This window comes from Seriola dumerili, unplaced genomic scaffold, assembly GCF_002260705.1.
Source record: "Seriola dumerili isolate Sdu_G_001 unplaced genomic scaffold, Sdu_1.0 BDQW01000050.1, whole genome shotgun sequence".
NCBI classification, from domain to species: Eukaryota; Metazoa; Chordata; class Actinopteri; order Carangiformes; family Carangidae; genus Seriola; species Seriola dumerili.
In genome coordinates, this window is record NW_019174305.1 from 2,534,659 (window position 1) to 2,558,089 (window position 23,431).

The window sequence follows — 23,431 nt, forward strand, 5'->3', positions numbered from 1 at the left end:
TGGTTTCCATACTTTTCACTAAATGTTACACTCAATCACTTTTTCCACATCTACTTATTTGTTATATGTTCTTAATGGGCCGAGGAGAACACTTTTTTCCGACAGCACATGAAATCAGCACGGGAACAACCCCCTCCCCTATTACCTCCCCCTCGTCTGACGTCACGTCAACGGCTATTTGCATGAAGTGTTTTGTTGCTGCAGCTTCAACTCGCCTGCAGAGCGAGTCTCTCTGAGGGGAAAGCGAGGGAAGAGGCGCAGTGAAAATACGGGGAGCGCGGCTCTTGTGTTTCACATAAGGGGAGCAGAGGGGGGAAACGGCCTGAACGCGAGGATAAAGGTGTGAGATACCAAAAGAAGAGGAGGAAAAAACACAACAACAGAGGAGCTGCTTCTCTTGTATTGGAAAATGGAACTACCCGCCGCGGGAGAGCACGTCTTTGCGGTGGAGAGCATCGAGAAGAAGCGCAGCAGAAAGGTTTGTCACCACATCGCTGAAGGACATGTTTTACACACATGCACATGGGAATGAGTGTGATTTTTCGTTTGATTTTCTCCTCTCTGGTGGAATACATGTTTCGTTTTTCCACTAGATAATTTCTTAGATGACGGTGCAATGCAGAGTGCATTTTACTGCGTAAAGTAACGTTAAGCTGATTACCCCGTTTCTCTCCATTCACAGGGGAGGGTTGAGTATCTGGTCAAGTGGCGAGGATGGTCTCCAAAGTAAGTATCCCCGTACAACATTGCAAAAAGGCTAACTTGCGATAATACAACATTGAAAATAGAAGTGTGTGTGTGTGTGTGTGTGTGTGTGTGTGTGTGTGTGTGTGTGTGTGTGTGTGTGTGTGTTGATGTGTGCATCCGTACGAGCGTGGACGCGCATATGGGCGGTCGCGCGTTCTTGCTTTAGGCGCTCGATGCGTTGGCCTCTATGATGGATGTGGTTTTACCATGTATGCAATCCCCAGTGTTCCAATTAAAGGGGGGCATGTCTCTAATTGAACCGATGTTTAAGAAATGCCCATATATCCACAGTTGAGCGGAGGCTGGGCCATTGTATCCCCTCCCCCCTACACCCGTGCGTAAAAGTTACTCATGATTTATTACACGTGCATCCACGGGGAGTGCAAGTGTTTCAGTTTGTTGTTCACACAAGTCACGCTACTATGAGGTGTGGGAGGATTAATAAGTTAAAGACAGTAGAGGGTCGTTTTGGAGCAGAAATCATCAGCTGTCCTAAGCCATTGCTTATTAATGTCACCCACTTTTGAAAGGCAAGTGTGTCCTCACTGATCACATTCTTCTCTCTGAACAGATACAACACGTGGGAACCAGAGGAAAACATCTTGGACCCGAGACTGCTCGATGCTTTCCAAGACAGGTGAGTGTAGAACTGGACAAACCAGCCTCACATGTGGTGACGTCCACTAAATGAATCCCAGAATAACAAAACCACACAGGTTTAAATTAAATATTTCTTCATTTCTTTTTTGTCCCAAGTAGGAACTCTCTGTATGTTTATAGTCAGGAAATATGCAGCCTGGTCACACTATGTGGATAATCCCATGTTGATAAACTGTCCACACAATGTGTCAGTCAGAAATTCAGTGCCTGGGGGGGTTGGATTAGGATTAACACTGGTGACATCAGTGGGTCAAGTAAGGGTTAAACTCAGGGCAGGGTTACCAGAGCAAACCCTGACACTTTGTCGAGCATCTCCTTTTTGTCACCTGATAGTTATTTGAGTGTCAGCATCAGGTTATCGTGCTGCGGTGCTGCCTGCTGTCCCACCATGTGTCATCTTCCACAGGACACGGCAACCAGTTATATTAGCCAATAACCCAAGTACTATTGATTATGTAGTTTTGTGTGGCTAATTTGTGATTTCTTCTTTTTTTTTTTTTTTTTAATTGACTTATGTGCACTATTATTTTAGTAGATACAAACTTTAAGACCCCCTTCAGATAAAAACTTAATTTACTTTGTTGAAAATTAAAACTCCATTTACTCCTCTCTAATTAAAGAAAATCCAGAGTCTATGATTATGAAAAAGTTGAACTGCTGGACACAAGATGTTTCCTACTTCACTGAAAAGTCCATTCTCAGTATTTGTGTGTTGAAGGCTCCAAGTTTCCACATCACCCTTGTGTAAATTGCACACTGTGCTGTGTTTGGCTTCTAACTCGTGTGATATCATACATTTTTGGTTGCACCTGTGCATTTTAAACTGAGATTTAAGCACAAAGAAGTTTTCTTCCTTCAGCTGATGAATGTGAAAAGAGTCGTCTGCACATACATCATTCTGCACAGTGAAGGTCAAACATCCAAGTGAATGGATTTAGATTATGGTGCTCATCTTTTATTAATCTTCTTATGATTCAGTGGAAAGACATGAGGAAATGATGATTAAAGTAAGCAGGGAACTAAACAGTCGCTTAGTAATTGCCATAAATCAGAGGTGTATGCACCGTCTCAAACTTTAAACCAGAGAAACTTCCTCGTGGTCTTTATTAGTGAAGGACCCTGTGTCCATGGTTTTCCAAGTGGCTACCATGGTCAAATTAGCTGCTTGGCTAATTGTTAAATAGTCTGTTGAGTGACTGACCAGACAGCTCCACATGAAGGACAGTGTAATTGAATTTCTTAAAAGCATGGCGTGTTAAACTGTCACTGGCTTTTCTCTGAGCCTTCCTCAGCTTTTGCTTACAGCAGCCTTTCAGGCGCAGGTCACACGTTAAAGCAAAACATCGACATCACTCCGCGTCTGTTTTTGCAATTACCTCTTTCTCGAAAGGGGAGAGATTTTATTGAAACTAATTGCGTGTCTCTCCGGGGAGCCAAAACGTCTGAATGCCAGGCTATGAAAATACACTGAGTCGTCATTGTAATTAGATGTGAGGGAGGAGGGTGGGGGAGGGGACTGACATCACTCCTGTCTGCGGTATTGAGTTACTGCCTCAGAGAGACTTGCATGGAGACTGAGGAAAGTCAGACAGGAGAGAGGCCTTTATCTTCTCCTGGACGTGCAGACATTATATGTTATACTGGTGTCATTTAGGGAGCAGGAAACCTCAGTTGTAGCCAGTGTTTAGCCTTTTGTAGCGGTGAAGAAGAAATGTAATGTGCTGTAAAACATTTGATGCCCCGCAAAAAAAGGTTAGGATACTTGTGAAAAGATAAATACTTAATATTAATAATATAAAATGAATGCTTCTTTAATCTGTGTTGAATGAACGTCACTTTGCATCAGGAAGTGTAACTCCAACCTGTAACATGGGCTCAGTGTTTTCTAACTGAGCCTGAGGAGGACACCCGTGACGTTGTGTTGCCATGCAACGGCGACTCATCTCTGCCAGATGGTTTCACTGATTGGCTGCTGTTTTCTTCTTCCACAGAGAACGTCAGGAGCAGCTGATGGGATATCGTAAAAGAGGACCCAAGCCCAAGCACCTTCTGGTTCAGGTAAGAAAACAAGGACACTGTATATTTCTCTTGGTCATTCCCTGCATAATTCCCTCTGAAATCCCAGGAAATCCAAGGGAGCAAAAGAAAAAACTTAATTTCCCAAATAAGGCAGAGTCAAATGGGAGCTCCGGGGATTTAATATCGCACATCCATGAAGCTCAGGGCCTCAGAAGAGAGATTTAAAAAATGATTGTCAAAATTAACTCAGCAAAAGTCCAATAATATCCTGATTCTGGAAATGCAGAGCCCTACATTTCCCATAATGCAACTCAAAATCATCTTTTGTTAGACCTTAGTAAGCACACGCACCATCTAAACTTAGCACCTCCAGTTTGTAAAGCTTTCTGTTACAACTTAAGCCCGAGCTGAGATCATTAGGGGTTTTGACATAAGTATATAAGTTAAGACATAATGTGACTGTTTTTACAGGCTAAGAAGGAAACACCACCCACCCCCGACCCCACGATGAGATAACTGATCTACATGTTTAAAATCCTCAGAGTTCCCCTTTAATTTAGGTGTTGGAAGTGCTTGCACATTTACAATTAAAATATTTATTACAAACAATAAATTTTATTATCTGCATTAAATTTTATAGGGACCAGTTCCCTGACCTAACAGCTGTAGCTAAATGAGTGTGAATCGTACATTTAGCGCATCAATCAGCGGTCCAAAAGGCCAGGGGAATCCCTCAGAGGAGTGTTTTTGTTCCTCTCAGGAGGGTGTTGGTGCTAACACATGGGACAAAGTCAATGACGGGACACAAAGCAGCCAGTGACATTCCTCTGAGCTGAGGTCACAGCCACAGGAGACACTTGGAAATATCACCCTGATGCCTGGGCCTGTGACTGAAAGAGCTGCTCAGGAACTGTAGGAGGGCTGTGTGAACACGGGCCAAGGCCCCTGAAATAAACTGTGCTTGTTCAGGCCTCAGAAGGGCCCCTTCACACATTCCAAGCACAGCTCACAGCTCAGCTCATGGGCCCCAATGAGCCGTGGCTTTTTGTTGTGGCTTGACACAGACACATGTATAGGTACTGTAGACAGTTGCACCATTAATCAAATTCCCCACCCAGAGGGATGTCTTTATTTTAAATACTAGTGTAAACAGCAGAAATCCCCTAATTCTTCATGTTATATTCATTGAGCTGTATTTTTATGCTTTTTCGAATCACTGTCTTGTTTCACAGGTCCCCTCATTTGCCCGGAGATCCAGTATCCTGGCCGACCTTCATGAAGCGTCCCTGGAAGAGGATGGCTGTCAGAAGTCCAGCGCAATCCAGATGCTCCGTCCCCAGGGCCAGCAGTACCAGCTGAACAGCAAGAAGCACCACCAGTACCAGCCACTGTGCAGGGAGCGCGAGGCCGAGCAGCAGACCAACGGCAAGAAGTTCTACTATCAACTCAACAGCAAGAAGCACCACCACTACCAGCCGGACCTCAAGGTGCACGAGCCCATATTTGTTAAACCCCGAGACATCAGGGCTCCGGAGCTGCCCAACAAAGGGTACAATGTGCCCCCCATGTTGCAGCAAAAGTGGGTTCGGGACAAAGACTCCGGCTGCCTGACCAAAGTGAAGGATATCACTATGGAGCTGAAGAAACTTCCAGCTGACCTCAATGGGCACAAAGAGCCAGAGAAGGTAAAACCTAAAGAGGATGCTTTGCCACAGTCTAACGGAGTCAGCAGCAGCAAGCTAAAGATAGTGAAGAACAAAAACAAGAACGGGCGGATTGTTATTGTCATGAGCAAGTACATGGAAAACGGAATGCAAGCAGCTAAAATTAAAAACGGTGACTCTGAAACTCCTGAAAAGCCACCAAAAGGAACTGATAACAGCGCAGAGAATGACTTGGAGAAGATGAAGCTTGTCAAGAAGCTCGGCCTCATGAATGGATTTGCAAAAAACCCCAAAGAAAAACCAACCATTCCAAGTTCTGGTTTTAACGTAGTTTGCCCCAAAGAAAAGGAACAGTCCCCCAAAATGGAGCCAACTGTGACGGAACAGGATAAACATGTCGAGGTCAGGGGTCAGGGGCAGCTTCCAGCGGATCAGCCTTTACAATTGACAACCAAGCCTAATCTGCTCTCCCTGCCTTTGGATAGGGGAGTTTCCTCCCCACTGGACAAAAGAGGAGCCCAAGGTGGATTTCAAGGACTAAAGCGACACCTCTCTGACACAGACTGTGACGAGCATGGGAGTAATAAGAGGTTTTTAAGCTCCAGGAGTATCAGTGTTCCTAATACGGTGTCTTCACCCAGCCAAAGCATCAGCATCGACCAAAACGGCCACCAGAGTCACACTGGACTGCAGCTCTGTGGGTACGCGGACCAAGAGGAACCCATTGACTTGAGTATTGTCAAGACCAGGCCTAAAGCTGCAGCTTCCACAGCAACCCAGCCTGAAAGACACACACAAGCTGAAACTCTAACACAAACACAGGATGAAACGCACACACAAGCTGAAACACACACACAAATGGACACACAAACGGAAGCACAGCCCCAGACTGAAACACAGAAATCTGCAGAGAAGGTGAAAGTTGACTCGTTGTCTGTTTCTAACAATGAAAAGAGAAAAGAGGAGACATTTCCCTCCTTCCAGCCTTTCCTTGGGAATATAGTGATCACAGACATTACCACGAACTGCCTCACCGTTACGTTCAAGGAATACGTGACAGTGTAACAGAGCTGGATATCAACCATGTAACTGTATAGATGTACATTAGATATATTTGATTTTCAGATGCTTGAATGTACAAATAAACCCTTGATGTTGCTTTCATTTTGTATAGTTGAGACAAAAGAGTTGATCTTTTATCGCATTATTTGCATATCTCTTCTTATAAGCTCTATCTGTTGTTACTTCTGGAGATTTTATCACATGCAGTATCTAATTTCAGCGATTTCAAACTTAGTTTAAAAAGCAAAATTAGATCAAATAGATGTCGGAACTTTAATTGAAGATGCACTTAACTCTTGTAAATAATCTTCACTTTTCTATGGATATAATTTGATTTATACACTCGACTGTCTACATCTCAGATAACGTTAAAAATGTAGGCTATATGGGAAATTTTGTAAGGAAGAAAAATTATATTGAATCATGGTAAATTACACTGTGTCTGTGTGTGTGTGTGTGAGTGTGTGTGTGTGTGCGTGAACAGATGGACAGGTTTAAACAAGGATGCATGCTGCTTGGACACATTATGCCGTTAGGCATGCTTAAACAAGCAGATAAAGAAAAATGAAGCGTCTCTCTGTCAATAAATGTGATTTGCGGAGAAAGGGAAAAGGTGTTTTTTAAAGACTGCTAATGGTTAATGTTTGATATATGCTCCTATTATTCAAAGTTCCGAGTGTTTTTGAGTCATGCATCTCAAGATCTAATACTGAGCACAAATCACTTCCATCAAGACAGCTGATTTTCAACCATATGACCTTATTTATTTTAATGTTTTGCAGCAGTGCAGTGACTAAAATGGCTTTTTTTCATTATATTGAATTATATCAGTCACAGATCTGTGTTAACACTGCCAGTTGAGCTGCGTAATCCGACAGATCATTACCGGCAGCTGGGTGCTCCATGATTCAGCTGTTTTCCATTTTCTGACATGTGTAAGACACACAGTTATGTGAGGAGAGTAAATGCGATTTTCATAAGAAAATATAAAATATTTGTGTCATATTTTGTGTAAGTTTTGCAACAAATTAGTAATTAAAAGTCTGTAAAAGCACACCTTCTTGTCATAATCAGATCCGTTCCCTTATGTCATACATAACTCCTCCTTTCTGAAGAATACCCTTTGCAGCACCATGTGACCTGAGCTGCACTGACCTGCTCTATGAGAAGAACATTGATGAGATGCACTTTTCATGTTTTATCTGAAGGCTAAAAAAAAAATGAAGGCTTCCTATGATGTGTTTTGCAATAATAAAATTGTTTGCAAGTGATATATGGAATATGTCTCTTTTTATACTTTTACTTTTACACTTACATTGAGGAGAAACCACATTGCTGGTGTCCTACGTCACACGTGACCCTGGCTTCCCGCGGGGAGCTGAAGATTTTAGCAGGAAAAGGCGGCTGCTATAATGCTCTTAAATGGCTAACCTTACCACAGAAGATGCTAAATCTGTACAAGGCTCTATTTGTAGCTGTGTGTGTGTGTGTGTGTGTGTGTGTGTGTGTGTGTGTGTGTAGGCTGCGGACCGTGAGGATTATTACAGAGCCTGTCAGTTTATTTTCAGATAGGCATCGCCAGGCTTTGCCCTGTGTGCACACTACAGCTACATGTCAGGCCTGGTCCACTGAAACATATTGAAAGCCATGCGCTTCCATTCATTCATAGCATTTAATTCAAAAGGCCACGGACAAACGTCTATCTACTGTGACCTGGGATTTGCTTTATGGTTTAACTAACACGTACATGTGTCTTTGACGAGGATATTATTAGTTTAAGGCTCATGATTTTGACCTGAGCAGCTGTTCACGTCAGATGTTTCTTGAATAAATCCTCCTGACAAGCAGAGAGAGGCGCAGCAGGAGGCGGCTGGTTTCTCTGTCAGACCAACAGGTTGAGTTTTAAAATGACAGAACACCAGTCTGTGTTGTGTGGTGTCCGTGCTTCCACGCTTTTCCTCGTTCACCCGTTTGAGCCGCTGACACACTGAGACAGCCGGTCGCTGTTCCTGTGAGTAACTGATGGGCGCTTTGAATTAAAGATGTGCAGAGGAGCTCGGTCCTCACCTGCTTCAGAAACCCCCGTCTGTGAATGTAACCTGTGTCGGTTGCCTGTCGTGGTGACAAGTGGTTGATATTCGCCTGTTCCGACAGTGTAGACACACGACTGGTCTGCAGACGCGGTGTGACGCGACGGCTGAGATGAGAGAGCAGCTCTCGACCCTTCCCTCCGCTGCAGCCCGCCAACACACCGCGTTAATGTGAGCAACGACAGAGAAAATGGCTGTCCCCTCTTTGCTCCATCCACCCGCTCTCCTGTCGCCTCGCAGCTGCTGCAGCAGACAAATAAATGCAACATTATGTTTCAGCTATGGCGGGAAATTCCTATCAGGACTGAAGCCGACATTGTCATATCATATGGCTTGTTTCCTTGTATCTAAGCAAAAACAAAAACAAAACAAAACAAAACAAAAAAAACCCGCCAAACTCTGAACAAGTCGGTTACATAATCACTTAAATAAAACAAGAACTGTGTAAAATAGTGTGCTAACACGTCTTCTTGATGATCCTCCGTCTTTTCTTCTTCCTCTTCTCTGCCTGCTCATGCTGAATTCGTACATGTGACTGAGTCAGGCCTGTAAACGCTCTCTTGACACAAGATAAACTCAAAATCACAGTTAGTTTCGGGGAATATTCAGACTGCTGCCTTTATATGGACATTATGAAAATTTTGTGTACAGTAGGCCTGCAGGTGTTTCCCCATAAACAGCCTGCATGCACAGAAATGTAATGTGCACGCTCTGCAGATTTTAAACTGCATCAAAGATTGCTGTATAAGGACAAAGACTGAAACAGTTTGCAACAGCTGCAATCTGCAGTACTTTATTTAATTATGGTTACACTCATTTTAACTGTCAAGAGCTGATCACAAAACAGCCTTTACCTCTGTGAAATGGTGACAACGCACAAGTGCAAAACAGCCTAAATTGTGAAGGCAGCTGTTTAAACCATGAGCTTTGGAACTCTTTTATTTTGTGAAAATTAATTCATTCTGTAAAAGAAAAAAAAAACCCCAGGATCGCTGCCACAAAAGAGCCATATAGGTTCACAGTGAGAAAATGACACAAAATGATCCCTTCAGATCCGTTAATAAGCGGCTCATTTACTACAAAACATGTAAAAAGCGCCCACACGGTTCCGTCTGTATTTTCAGCCTTGTCAGGAGGTGGACGGAGAAACACCTGGACATAACAAACAGGTCTGTGCTCATAAAAGCTTCATTTACAGTTACTAACCTGCTGAGATCACTCAGATCTATCCAGTACAGTGACAAACAAACTATTGACTGAACCTCATCCAGCGGTGACTGACGCATCAGTGCTCAACATGATCCAGATGCAGTAAAGACACAGGTGAGGTCTCGGTTTAACACGGGCCTGTAAGTGTCTCTCTGTGGAGACACGACCAGCCACAGTGCGTAGTTCACTGGAGACATGTGTCCTCACTGTTCATTCATTCACAGAACAGCCAGTTGTCTGGTGCGATTGGATTTGGTTAATACTGAGGAATGGGAGCCTAAATTTGATAGAGGCAATGGAGGGATTCTGGGAAAGAAATCCCTGCGTAAAACCAGTTGCAAACAGCCCGTGAAGCACATTGATTACCTGTGTTTATGATATGACACCCTGACAGGTAAAAGCGCCCTGTCTCACCTTTCCATTAGGCTAGTGTTTATTTCCTATAAATAAGTAAAATAAATGAAAGTCCTGAAGACAGAAAAAAAGAGGAATACCCTTTAATTTTGTTATCGTTTCATATCAGTTACTGTTAATTATCCATCTGTAACTACAACAATCGAATCAAACTGGCTTAATGTGGATGAAGAATGCTCCAGCCTCTCTCTATCTTTGTCTTTGCATAATACTGTTTGTGCTACGGCCGGGTTTTCCCGTTTTTTGCGCACACCGGGAAACCGCGTCTTGCCCGGATACAAGCCAACCAATAGTGTTTTAAGGGCGGCAGCACTGCTGCACTGCAGGCGCGCCGAGACCAATCGCATCCAGAGCGTGAGGTGCGCCCATCTTCCCTTTCTGTCTGTGCTGACTGCTTGTTCCGGCTGTGCACTGGAATACGCGGGAGGAAAAACAGAAGCATTGAAAGGTGGACAACCCTTAACTACACTATTATAAAATCATGTCGCACACGTCTTCTTTCATTAGGAAATAAACACCGCAGGCTTCTAAAAGCAATGATGTAGCTTGAGCTTTGCTCCTCTTAACAGATATCTGGCATCTGTTCTGACAGTCTGTAGCTACACCTTTACTATTTCACTGTGAAACATTATAAAAATGTGAATCTTCCAAAAATTATGAGTTTACTCTCCTTTTCTGTGATATTTCATGTTACAGACTAAAGTGACAGTCTGGATTATTTGGATTAATAGTCCAGTTTTCATGTAGGCTAAATCAGCAGGACTGTGATGACTGCAGGTACAGAGCAGGAGTTTTACCGGATCCGTCTTTATTAGAAACGGATGTTAAGACAAAAACACTAATATGGGATCAATAGTCGCGTCTAATTGAAGATTTCTCAGAGCATTCAATTCACCATGCTACATTTTGCAATCTTCTCGCACAGCAATTCATTAAAACATAAACCCATAAATGGCAAAGTCCCTGATGTCGTTTGCACTGCACCACCTTGATTTTATGATTAGGCCTATATGAAAAGAGATGAGATGAAAAAAGTGGTGAGTCTAATAAATCACTGACCCTCAGTTACCTCACCGTGTCAAATGGCATGGCCTCTTAATAGATTTTTTTTCTCAGTTGAATAAAAATAAAGGAGGCTGAGTCTGTGCGGGTGACAGGTTGTTCAAATTGGGCCAGTGTTGTCGGCCCGGATCAGCGCCAGTTGTTCTCTTGAATTTAATGTGAAATGAATTTCATTATCTTTAGCTTCATCAGGCCAAAGACTTTATCATTCAATGACGGGAGACACGTCATTGGTTCTCATAAAATGCTGTTAACATCCTCTTGACAAACGTCAGCAAAGACGAGTTGTAATTATTAAGATGTTTAGTCCATAAATCTGGAGGTGCTGCACTCTGGTCCTCGGTGACTGTCTAGCAGAGTCACCCTCCAGCCACTCAGAGGGAAAAGGACTCAGACCATTTAAATAGACAGGTTTCAAATTCCGGTGTCTTACTCTGAATTATATGCTTCATGCATTCTTTCGTTGACACTCATTAGGCTCAGCAAGAGTCTAAAAAGTCATCTATATGCATTTCAATGCTTTTCTGAATAAACCGTCATATGACCTAAATACAATACTAACCTGACTACCGCTTTTAATCTATAGGAAAATAATAATGATAATGATAATGATGATGATAATAATAATAATAATAATAACAACAACAACAACAACAACAACAACAACAACAATAATAATAATAATAATAATAATAATAATCTTATGAGCAATGAGGCTGGAAAAAATATTGCAAGTGGTCACTGCAAGTGACTGTAGTACAGGAAAAAGGCTAGTATGAAATAACAGGCGTATTTGCATCTAAAACTAAGGCCAGGTTTCATGAAGAAGGCATTTAATTAAACTTGTTTTTTTTTTTTATTATTATTTTCGTCATCTGTTGTTTATTGAAATTAAGTTAACAAATAGTTTAATGATTTAACAAAGAGAAACGTTTATCACCCACCCCCATGATCACATGAACGAGTTGTATTGCCAGTCATTTGTTTTCTTCTTTGAGGAGCCTGATTATTTTTAAAAATGGCTTAAATAAATGAAAACTGCCAGTTTTAATAAAATGAATTTTAGTGACATTGAATAATAATAATAATAATTATATTATTATTATTATTATTGTTGTTGTTGTTGTTATTATCGTATTAATAATGATTATAATAATAATTTATTATCATACTATAGGCCTATAACAGATTTATCTTGACTACTTAAAGGTGTTTTTTATTTTTATCTTTTTTAATCCTTATTCCTAAACAGTAAAATTGACCTGTCGGTCTATGAATTGCAGTCTGATAGTCTGATCAAAGCAGTGAGCTGACTTGCGGCGCAGTCTTTGCTTTTTTTTCTTTTTTCTTTTTTTTTTAAAGAGCCCAAAATAGAAAAAAAAATAAGGATAATAGGATTTTCCTGTGCTTTTTTTGTTGTTGTATTCAATCTGCCTAGAAAGGTTGAAGATGCTAATATAATATTTTCCTTTCTCTGGTGTTTAGTTGTATTCTTCTCATCTAAATGTGTTGGTTGGTGCATTAACACATTAGGCCCAATGAAAGCCTATGCACATACGCAGGTCACTTTGGTGGAATGGGCCTGATGCCGCTGCTTTGGAAAAAAAAACATACCGTTCTGTTTCCGGTGTGAATAGCTCAGATATGACAGCAGCAAAGTAAAATGTTCTTTCAGAGTGGCTGCAAAGAGGAAGGTGACAGGTCTTTGCCATAATGTCAAAAATATGAAAAGCTTTCGTCGGCGTTGCCAGATATCTACATGCATCAGCTGATCTTTTGCTCGTTGAGGGTCATAACAACAGCTTCGTTTCCCTAACATTTTAAAAATCACATTCACTACACTGAATGTCTTGCATAATGGGCGGTGACAGTAATCCCTCGGACTGTCCTTCTACCTGACTAAAGATGTTTTTTTAAGTGAACACTGAGTTCACCTGTATCTCTGTGGATAACAGGTCTTGGCCAGTGCGAAGATATTTTAAACAACAAACCAGAAGTATTGGCAAAAAATAGATAGCTACATATGACTTAAAACTTTGCCTTCAAGGATGACACACACAGCTGTTTAAACGAAATAATATGAAAATAAATAGCTTATAAATTTGACTGACAGAAATAGTACATTGATCATCTGTCTTTGGCCTGACACAGCAAGGACAAATGATGGATGCAGGCAGAAGATAAATTTGTAACGACATTGCACAGACCGTCACAGGCTGTGTGCTTATGGACCATAACAATAAACTCTGCATCAGCTGATAAATACATTGCTGGATAGACTAAACGAAAATGAGGAATGTCTCATGTGTCTCGACTGTTTCTCGAGTGGTAAAAATAAACTAAACAACATTGTTATGTCCTAGTTCTATACTTGTGTGGCGACACTGTCGCATGTATAAAGCCAGACAACTTTTGATACCACGTGCATGTTTGAATGACTCACATAACTTGCGCGAAATGATTCACTCGCCGCGCGGGGAAAAAAGCCACCATTTTCCCCCCCGAAAGAATTCACACAAGCTCACGCTCCTCCCCTCACTTAGCAACCCGAGCACGTAGCAACGGCTGGACCAATGGGCGTTCTTCTAGAGGTTCCACCGACTGCGGTTCCTTAGCAACGCTGTAAAAAATTGCGCTGACGTCCATTCTGTACGGGAGTATTATGGTCTGTCGGGAATTCAGAGTGGCTGGGACTGGAGAAAAATATCTGCTCTGCTAACGTTAGCGTCCACCGAGCTAACGGTAGGTAGCACTGGAGTAAACATGGAGCTGTCTGCCGTCGGAGAGAGGGTGTTCGCTGCCGAGTCTATTATCAAACGGAGGATAAGGAAGGTAGGCGTGGGATGTAACGTGCCCCTTTTCCCCCAGAGCGTTGAATATAATGCACCACTACCGCACTCAAATACTACTGTTGCCCTGCAAGCTAACGAAGTACTTTCTGTTTGTTTCTGATGGCATGCAGGGTCGGATTGAATACCTTGTGAAATGGAAGGGCTGGTCTCCCAAGTAAGTGCTGCTTCATTGTGTCTCTTGCATGTTTTCAACCCGCGGCTGTGATGTCTGTACTGTGTCGGCTGTGGCTGTCGTTAGCTCACCAAAGCTAGCGAGACAGCCGGATTAAAACTGAGGTGCACAGCACGATGGAGATTGTAGCTGGCAGGCTAACGCTATGGCCATCCACATACTGTGTGTCAGCGCTCGCTTCCTCAATCTGACTTAATGTTTTAATTGTCAGATACAGCACTTGGGAGCCAGAGGAGAATATTTTGGACTCCCGCCTGTTTGCCGCTTTTGAACAGAGGTAAGATGTCTGGGCTGGCCTGTATGGGCAGAGCCAGTGAATGTTAACATGTCCAATAAATATATGGTGTCCTCGTTGCACTTTGCTCCGTGACACTCAAAATGGGAGTCTGCTACTATATTTTTTCACAGGGAGCGTGAAAGGGAGCTCTATGGACCCAAAAAGAGAGGACCAAAACCCAAGACATTTCTGCTTAAGGTAAATTTAGCAGCTTTGTTTAGTGTTTTCGTAATGAATTACATGGTCACGGCTAATTATCACGTCAAATTCTTAAGCCTTTTTTGTCTATATAATGTGTGTTGTTGTTTGTTAACTGTCTTACTTAAAGCCTTTACAAATTAACTTCGGCCTCATTGTATTTCACAGAAATGCACAAGGCTCCTTAATTATGCTAATTATGCATATTCAAAGTAGCGTGTATTCAGTTTGTGTTTAAGCTAATGGGAACTGTTGACATATTTAAAATAGCTTAACAAACAAACAGCCAGTCTTGTGCAGACGCTGCTGTTGAAGCGACTTGCTCAAAGTCCTTAATCCTTGTTTAAAATCCGTTTTTGTTACTAAATCCTTTCATTAAATTCAGATGCTGAAATGTTACTGCCGTATGTGAATGAAATCGGTCGAGTAAAGTGTCATAGCCTGATGCAGTCAGAAATAGGGTTCAGCTTTTCAGGACAATGGACCGTGAAAATTGCTAAATGACCGGCAGTTCATCTTGAACTAAATACCAGAATCTCCGTTGACAGGGCTGTTGTTTAGAGTGAGGTAGAGGAATTTCACTAATAGATACTGTGACCTGACAGGAACTGTTTTCTGTTGTAGTTGTTAAAACTTATTAGTATATGTTTGCAACTCCATTTCACTCATTTCATGTGTAGATGTGTAGATAAACCTGTGTGTCAGGCATGGGCAGTGATTGAAACAATCAGTAAGCCTGTTTCATGGAGTTTGATAAGTGAGTTGGAAAAGCAGAGGTGTAAATGATGGATGAACTCCATTTAGCTGCTTCAGGTACTGGTATTGTGGATGGTGGCTCACTGTCACACTATGATGGCTGTTGGGCTGTGCTATATGACCACTATCTCATATTCTCATATAGGTCATTTCATTTCCACATAACAATACACACAGCACATCTCTTTAAATTCAGTGAATGCAAAAGACCACATTGAGGGCCTGTTTCTTACTAAGTATTTGAATTATATAAATAAATGGTACTCACTCTTGCATGAATATTTTCTTTTATTTAGAACCTGCAAATTTTCAATTAAGCATGAAACAAAATATAAAATATTAATGTATAGAATATAAATAGAAAACTCTTTAACTATACTTGCAAACAAAATAAATATAAAACTATGAAAACCAAACACATAATACAGTATCATAATCAGTAGAACTAGCCCCCTTGACTCATCAGAGTCCTTCTCCTGTTTGTTTTTCCATCATCACACTATATGTATCATCAGACAAATCTAATGGCTGTCCGACTATGACAAGTCAAAATGTTTGCTGTGAAAAAGGCCTGTTAAGTTGATTAAGGAATAACAAAAATAGAATAGTAATTTTTGTAGTATAGTTTTGAATAATATTTTCCCTGTCATTTTGTTATTTTCTAATAGGCTCAGGCAAAAGTTAAAGCCAAATCCTATGAGTTCAGGAGTGAGGCAGTCCGAGGGATGCACGTCACCTACCCAACTCCAGAGCCAGTTGTCACTCCCAGGGCTAGAGAGGGCCTGAGAGCTGTTGTTCCCACCATCTTCCCACCCAGCACTGTCAACCGTGGAGAAAGTGTACGAGTCCGACCACCAGAACTTAGCACCCGGGAGCACCAGCAGTCTTCCCTTCAGCAAAATAGCCCAGACGGACTCCTTCATGTGCCCAAAAAAAGAGGCCCGAAGCCTAAGCCCCGCTTCAAGGACAGCAGCTACAGCCCTGCAGCCCCTGAGCCTCACAAGAGGAGGGCAGAAGAGCAGTTGAGTCATGGCCCTCACAAACTGGCCAAGCTCCAGGGGGTTGAAGAGATGAGGCTGTTCAAAGTAGCCCACAGACATCCAGAGAACCACGGTCACAGCCATAAACACCACCATCACCATCACCACCACCACCATCATCACCATCACCAACAAAACAGGGAACTTTCCGGTGGAAGCTCCTACAAACAGCTCTACTCAGACCGCAGCCTGCACCCACACAGGATAGACATCGATACACACAGGACTAAGGAAGGATCCAGCTACCTGGCACCCGCACACTTCAAGCACCAGCCCAAAATGAGCCAGAGCGTTAGTCGCCCCGCTGAGCTCCCACTGATGGAAAAGCCTTACTTCTTGGACAGGCCCTCTCCGACCCGGCTTGATGACGACTTGGATGAAGTTTCGTGGAGGCCATCTCTCGGCAGCGTGGAAAAGGTCCTGGTGACAGATGTGACCACCAACTTCCTGACTGTCACCATCAAGGAGAGCAGCACTTCTAAAGGCTTCTTCAAAGACAAGAGATGATTGTTTGATAGCTTTTTTTTTTTTTTTTTTTTTTTTTTACTCCACACTTTGTTTTCTCTGACTTGCATCAGAATCATTCTCATGTTTATAAGACATAGTGTGATTATTAAGCAAAGCAGATTTTGTATGTAATGTATAAAGGCAAATTACATAATGTGCATATGTGTATATATTATAAAGTTGGACATCTATTTAATGTATTGACCAAATCAAATGAAGTCCATTTTGCTTCATGCATTGGTTAACATGAATGAGTTGCATGTTTCCTTTGCAGCAGCTGGCTACTTTCTGTACAGAGCTTGTGAATTTTACTATTTTGCAAATATAACAAACTAGAATGTATTTTTTTTCACTGTGTTTTCAGCCTGAGCTCACGCTAGTAAACTGTGTGAGGCAAGATATTAAATCCAGTCTGTGGATTGAATATTTCTCTATAATTTGAACTGATTAGACTGAAGTTACCTTGTTCAACTCAATAAGGTTTATATTTAAAAAATTTACTCAAGCACTTTGAATTGAAAAGTATTAAGAAATAATCCGTTTTGTAGTGTTTAAAGACCTCTCTAACATTTCTAATTGTAAGATAAATTAATAAATTCAACACAGACACTTTAAAGGTTTTTCCAAGGCGCATATTACTACATTACAGTATATAGTTTACATCTTCAAAGAAAACCTTCATGAAGCTTTGATGTAATAACGCAAATTACAAAGTTGGTGTCAAATTGCTTTTTAGACGCTTTTCAATAAATACGTTGAATTTTCTCATTTCGTTGTGTTTAAATGTCTGTCATTTCTCATCACCTCACCGTTGGCCTTGAACGCAACACCTAAACCCAGAAATGAGACCCTGGATTTTGTCCAACCCGGTGACACCGTCAGGCTGTAAAACCGCCGTCTAAATCATCAGGATTATTTTTCTTGCTTAGATTTTAATTGCCTAAATTTCTGTTACAGGTCATTGGAAAATTATGACAAATTGCATTGTTTTTATTTCCTACAGGCGAAAACAAGAATCTCTTCTATTATTATTACAGTTGAAGTCAGAGGCCTCAGACTTGGACCAAAACATGTATCGTAATTGAGCCAACGTGAGCCTGCGGCTGCTGCTGCGGCTGCTGGAGGCCTACACGCATTTCTGCTCAAACACAACAGCCCATCAGCCCGTGGCCTTGCTGTGAACGGCCTATTTAATTTGAATGTATGCGTCGCAGACGTCACGTCTGATTTTTACAGGCCACTTTGCGTTCAGAGACTTTTGAATAAATGACAAGATTGCAACTAAATGCAGCTATCCAATCTCACAGGCCCCAACTCTGTATCATTTCAGAACCAGCGGCGACCAGTCTTTTGATTTATTTAATGTTTATTTCTAGAGGATCATATATAAACGAACCAGAGCCACACACCACAGCATTTATAATCTAAACTGGTTTGCAGTGCCAGACCCGATTAAAAAAACAATATGTAGCCTAGACTATTTTAAAAGCCCGTCCAGGGTCGAAGTGCGCAGTCCGATGGATCAACCTGTCACCGCTGTTTGAGGACGCAGACCTGCGCTGTTGATCCGTCACACGTCAGGTCTGTATGGGTCCAATAAGCTTCAGAGCCGATTTATTCATATAGCCCATGACATACCTTGTATACACAGGACTGCGTTCTTTCTGCTAAAAATTACATAAACGAAATCAAATGTTTACTGTGCTTGAACCTTTTTAATTAAAGACCCGATCCCGGTCTCCATATCTAAAGAATGTAGAGGCACAAATATGATCATAAATGAATAAATAAATAAAAGGGACGTTTTTTTTTCTGGTTAGCTGATTACCAAGTGGTTAACTAAAGTCACAACATCCTTCATAATCACATTCAGATTTGAGACGTAAACCCAGTTTGACTCAAACCAGGATCCATATACAGTGAACTATCCCTGTGAGGAAAATGAGAGTGTGGAGCCCTCAACCTCGGAGCACCCTCCTCTTTCTAATATCAACGAAAAAATTCAATTCAATAAATAAAACACCGCCATTACCCGGTACAGGCTTTCATGCTTTTTGATTTATTTTTGATTCACTGCTCACAAACTTCAATCTGTGATGACATGACATGATATAAAACTTCAGAAACTACTGAAAACAGCAAACTACACAGCTGTGATACAATAAGATTATATATGCATGACCACTTATTCAGCATTCTGCACATGGTCATTATATCTCAGGAGGGAGAGAGAAAAAGTCTTTCCATTCTGTTTTTCAAGAGTTTTCTGCTGTCCTTGAGTCCACATTGTCACCTCTGGTCCTTCACTGTGGAAAGAGAAAAGTAAATAAACTCAAAGATTGGGAAATTATCAGGTAAAGTAGTACATTACACATGCAGAACATTTCAAAATAATTCAGGGGTGTTGTAAACAGAAGAGTATTAGCAACACAAGACAAAACACATAGTGACAGTATAATAGTGTGTATCTATAGTGTAGTATTTTACATTTTTTAAGTTATTTTCTTGGATTCATCCATATAAATAACGTCATACTCCTAAACCTAATATTTAAGTTTAGTTTTAGATTGTAATGTGAAGATCTTCCTGCTTTATACAACAATACTTGTGTGTGTCACTTGTGGTTTTTCTTTTTCCAAACTGAAGATGTTTCAGTGTTAATGAGTGTGAATGAATTTTTCAGCGGACATTCAAGGCTCAACAGTGTTGGTGTGATTCACAACTACACCAGGACGTTGAATGAACTTTACTGTACTGCTGTATGTGTTAGAAATATTATATGATATATATTATTTATTATACATGAGATGACATGAGCATGACTCCGAAACTGTAAGACAGGTTTCTGTGGTTTTTACATTTAGCAGTTGTGATTAAATCACAAAAGAACAGGAAGAGGAATAACACAACAGCAGTGAGACATTTCCAGAACAGAAACAATTAATTCAGTATGCAAAGGAGACAAATACATGTTTGTGTAAGAGTGCAAAAATGGGTTTGCACGCTGCTTGTTTGTAAAATCTGACTTCAATGAAAACTGATGGTTATGCTGCCGTGTGGGTGCACATCTTTGCATGCATGCACAGTGCGCGTTTGGCCTTTGAGGTGAAAGTGGAGACTTGTGACAACCTTTGTCATCATCTTCACACAGGGTATCCATAGTTCCTGTCACAGCGAGGGTAGCAGTGAGGGTTCAACCAGTGCTCCAGGTTGGTCTCCTGGGCCCTCTGATCCAGAGCCTGCATGTGGAGCAGATGCTCCTGGAGAAAGATGTGCACAGTTGAATAAGGAGGAGACAACGACACATGAAAATGAATTGAAAGAAACAGAAGAAGAAAGAGATGAAGAAGAAAGCTGATGAACATGGACACAGTTTGCTGCCCACATTTGCATAAATGAAAACGGGGAATCACCGAGTCAGAATAAAACTCCACCGGCTCACCATGACAACGCAATCAAAGTAAAATGACAGAGATGAGTAGAGATAAACAGAGGGAAACATGTTTGGACTTGAATGATGATGAATGTCTGCATTCAAAGCAGTACAATGCACAAATGCACGGAGGAAGATTAGTTTATAGGTACTGCTGCTTTACTTACATTTCCCCCAGGTCTGAAGAGAAATAGAAGAAATAGTGTCAAAGGCTGATCTGTCACATGTTATTCAGCTAAATTAAATTAGGTGGTTCAGATCGTCATTCAATAAAGACACATTACGTACTTGAAAGGGCCTGGGCAAAGTGTTAGGGTGAAAGTTTTATATAGGTGGTCAACAAGGCTCTGCTGTGAGTCATGAGGTTATCTCCAGGACGACAGCTAAATCCCCTTCAGTAATGGCAACAGATATCTCATTCATTTAATATATTGATTTAAAATATCAGTTATGTTTATGTTTAGTAAAAATTATTTTAACTTACTTATATATTACTAATTTTTTATCGGTCTTGCTGACTTTTGCTTTATTGTGTTGCTCAGCCCGGTCTGATGTTGAATTTAATTTTTACATGTCAACTGTAACTAATGTTTAAAAAGCTACAAATTTAGAATTTACAAAAGAATTAATGACAGATAAAATGATTAGATTAAATGTTTTTAATATATACTGAAGTAAGGTGTAAATAAATATTTTGTATAAACATTCACAACAATCAACATCATTTTAGCATTTAGAAACATTATATATACACTTAATAAGTTTTTATAATATGCTAACAGATATAAGGTAGTGCTAATTCATGTTTTGTCAAAAGCTTGAACTCCTCATATAAATGTAAATGTATAAACAGATAATGGAAGCTTGATAACATAATATTACATAGTTGTAGTCATACATACATAATCATATCTCTTTAATGGGATTTTAACATAATTATGAACAGTTTTAAAACAGCCTGTAAATGCGTATAAACAGTTAACAAATGCTTTATGAAACACTATAACACTTGTGTACATATATATGAGTTATTAAGCATTTATTACCTGCTCATACATTTCATATAAATAGAGGGGGTTAAAATAAAGTGCTGACCAGAAAGCTATAGATCTCAGTATGATCAATAGTAGCAGGTTAATCTCTGTATATCCATGTGTCTGTGCTCTTTGCTCTGGATGAACCTTACCCTCATTGGCTCATCAGGGTAGCCGGCCTTCATTGGCCGCTCCTGCCTCTTGCTGCGGAGAAGCTGCTTAGCAAAGCTCTCCTTGATGATAGGGCCTGCATCTGAGGGAGAGAGAGAGAGAGATAAGAGTTTGACTGCAAAAAGATAAAATGTTTACTCATATCTCATGTGATACACACACACACACAAAAAGATTTGATAAAGCTGATTCACTGCACATAAAAAAGATAAAAGACTAATTTTGTTCTAGTCTTGTACATGTGAGTGTGTGTGTGTTGGCAGTTTCCTCTATTTTTACTTCCTCTTTACGAGAGAGTCAGGAACTAAGATCGTCTGCTCTGAGTTGGACCTCAGCTTGAGTTAATTTGTTTTTGTGAGGAACATAACAGCTGTTTGCTTGGTGGCTGGGAATTGGCTAATCAGGATAACATTCCTCTCACTGAAGGCTGTGTTCAGACCCATGAATAAACCCCTCACCACTATCTGCTGCTGGTGGGCTGTAGCTGACCTGATCTGTTTAGTTAGTCCATGTGAGGCTGTTTATTCCCAACGCCAGCCCCGAGGGAGCTGCTCGCTCTCCCTCTCTCACACACACACACACACACACACACACACACACACACACACACTGGCCTCTGCAGAGCGAGGGCACTCTGTCTCTGTCTCCCTCTCTCTAACCCAGGCCTGTATTGGGAGGCAGGGTATTTGGTGGAAGGTAACAAAGTGCCCATTCATCCTCCTCGCTCCCCAGGGAGTCGGCCCGTGCAGCACGTGACCCCATCAGCAGGCAGCCTGGCTGGCTCTCTCTTCCTCTGCTGCCAGAGGGAGCTGCTGTGGAAATGAACCCAGCTCTGTCAGCACAAGGCCAGAGCTGCTCCTGCTGCTCCTGCTGCTCTGGCCCTCACAGCGACGTGGCAAAAAACACCTAACAATCTCCAGCTGTCTCATTACAAAAGATGGTTTTTTGATTTTCAGAATAATTTGTCATTGTGAAGATCTGTGCAGTTTCCTCTTGTGTTTGACACAAGTGCATGCTGAAAACAAATCAGTTATAGAGCTAAATGCACTGGCTTTGGAATGAAATACTGGTGCAAAAGAATGGTTGCAAAATGCAGCAATCGTTAAAGTAAAAATAGTAAAGAAACATTTCAGCATCTGTAATCTAATATAGTCATGCAGCAAAAGAAAGATACACTAAATTCATGCAAAACTATCTTAAGTGAGACCACACAATCACCTCCAGTCTTCACTTTTCCTCTCTATCTCTATCCTTTTCTGGTCTAATGGAGCTAAATGTACTGACTTATTCACTGTCACAGAAACAGGGTGCAGAAAAAAAAACACAAAAGCTTATTCTTCTGATTAAAATTTCACCCCCGTAGTTCATCGTGGTGGCTGTCCTCCTCAAATCCCTTAGAGTTTCCTACCTGTGTAAACAGTCAGCAGGACCAGGCAGAGCAAAAACACCACCAGCTTCTTCATCTTCTACACTTGTTTTTCCTGTGCTAGCCTTCTCTGCTCTGAGGTCCTGACCAGAGTCCAGTGGGGGTGAAGGGAAAAATTCTCCTCCTACCTCCTCCTGCACGTCACCCACAAACTGTCACATACCTGCTCATGTTACTGAGGGCATATTGAAAATAAATGGCTATCAGTGGTGATGCATTGGTTTAAATAGAAGTATAATTCATATAGATACACATTATAAATTCTAAAGTTGCAAAATGAATGGGGGTGGAGAAAATTAGAGCAGCTACTGTGTGAGGTGTAGTGAGGCAGGTAGCAGTCTATCCACTAGATGGCAGTGCACACAGTCATTTAAAGATAGGGAATACTTGTGAGGCAGCACCTTTGTGAAATGGTCTATATGAGCAAAAAACTGCAGCTCAAATAAAAAAAGAATCAAGGGATTCACCTGTTTTAGCTGGAGATCTATTTATCTGTCTAATAAACTTTATTGCCCCCTCCCCTTTCTGTGGCTGCAGTCCTTTGGTTAACATTCCTCTGTGTGTGTGTGTGTGTGTGTGTGTGTGTGTGTGTGTGTGTGTTTTTTAATATTGAGGATATTCCTGCTTTGTGAGGTCAT

At 41.2% G+C, this 23,431-nt stretch overlaps 3 protein-coding genes across 3 annotated transcripts; 2 read left to right on the top strand and 1 right to left on the bottom strand.

The window, feature by feature from the left end:
* The first annotated feature begins 205 nt into the window (after window positions 1-205).
* Window positions 206-7,403, top strand: cbx4 (chromobox 4). The gene is made up of 5 exons (XM_022740092.1): window positions 206-478; window positions 683-726; window positions 1,319-1,384; window positions 3,399-3,465; window positions 4,659-7,403. Exons 1-5 carry the CDS (start codon window positions 410-412, stop codon window positions 6,153-6,155), a joined length of 1,743 nt encoding a protein of 580 aa, XP_022595813.1. The 5' UTR covers window positions 206-409; the 3' UTR covers window positions 6,156-7,403.
* A 6,192-nt stretch (window positions 7,404-13,595) lies between these two features.
* Window positions 13,596-16,729, top strand: cbx8 (chromobox 8). Its single transcript, XM_022739991.1, has 5 exons — window positions 13,596-13,759; window positions 13,890-13,933; window positions 14,163-14,228; window positions 14,360-14,426; window positions 15,851-16,729. Exons 1-5 carry the CDS (start codon window positions 13,691-13,693, stop codon window positions 16,727-16,729), a joined length of 1,125 nt encoding a protein of 374 aa, XP_022595712.1. The 5' UTR covers window positions 13,596-13,690.
* Window positions 16,730-18,774: 2,045 nt separating this feature from the next.
* cunh17orf67 (chromosome unknown C17orf67 homolog) lies at window positions 18,775-22,859 on the bottom strand. The gene is made up of 4 exons (XM_022740059.1): window positions 22,776-22,859; window positions 21,349-21,449; window positions 19,859-19,989; window positions 18,775-19,035 (listed from the first exon to the last, which is right to left on the bottom strand). The coding sequence occupies exons 1-3, from the start codon at window positions 22,828-22,830 to the stop codon at window positions 19,873-19,875; spliced, it is 273 nt and encodes a 90-aa protein (XP_022595780.1). The 5' UTR covers window positions 22,831-22,859; the 3' UTR covers window positions 18,775-19,035; window positions 19,859-19,872.
* Between the last annotated feature and the right edge of the window lie 572 nt (window positions 22,860-23,431).

Excerpts from the sequence above, each read along its gene's own strand:
- cbx4 (XM_022740092.1), top strand. The coding sequence starts at position 410 with ATGGAACTACCCGCCGCGGGAGAGCACGTCTTTGCGGTGGAGAGCATC. Across the intron at positions 727-1,318 it reads TGGCGAGGATGGTCTCCAAA|ATACAACACGTGGGAACCAG; the intron begins GTAAGTATCCCC and ends CTCTCTGAACAG. Across the intron at positions 3,466-4,658 it reads CCAAGCACCTTCTGGTTCAG|GTCCCCTCATTTGCCCGGAG; the intron begins GTAAGAAAACAA and ends CTTGTTTCACAG.
- cbx8 (XM_022739991.1), top strand. The coding sequence starts at position 13,691 with ATGGAGCTGTCTGCCGTCGGAGAGAGGGTGTTCGCTGCCGAGTCTATT. Across the intron at positions 13,760-13,889 it reads TCAAACGGAGGATAAGGAAG|GGTCGGATTGAATACCTTGT; the intron begins GTAGGCGTGGGA and ends GATGGCATGCAG. Across the intron at positions 14,229-14,359 it reads TTTGCCGCTTTTGAACAGAG|GGAGCGTGAAAGGGAGCTCT; the intron begins GTAAGATGTCTG and ends ATTTTTTCACAG.
- cunh17orf67 (XM_022740059.1), bottom strand. The coding sequence starts at position 22,830 with ATGAAGAAGCTGGTGGTGTTTTTGCTCTGCCTGGTCCTGCTGACTGTT. Across the intron at positions 21,450-22,775 it reads CCTGCTGACTGTTTACACAG|ATGCAGGCCCTATCATCAAG; the intron begins GTAGGAAACTCT and ends TCTCTCCCTCAG. Across the intron at positions 19,990-21,348 it reads ACCCTGATGAGCCAATGAGG|GAGCATCTGCTCCACATGCA; the intron begins GTAAGGTTCATC and ends ATCTTTCTCCAG.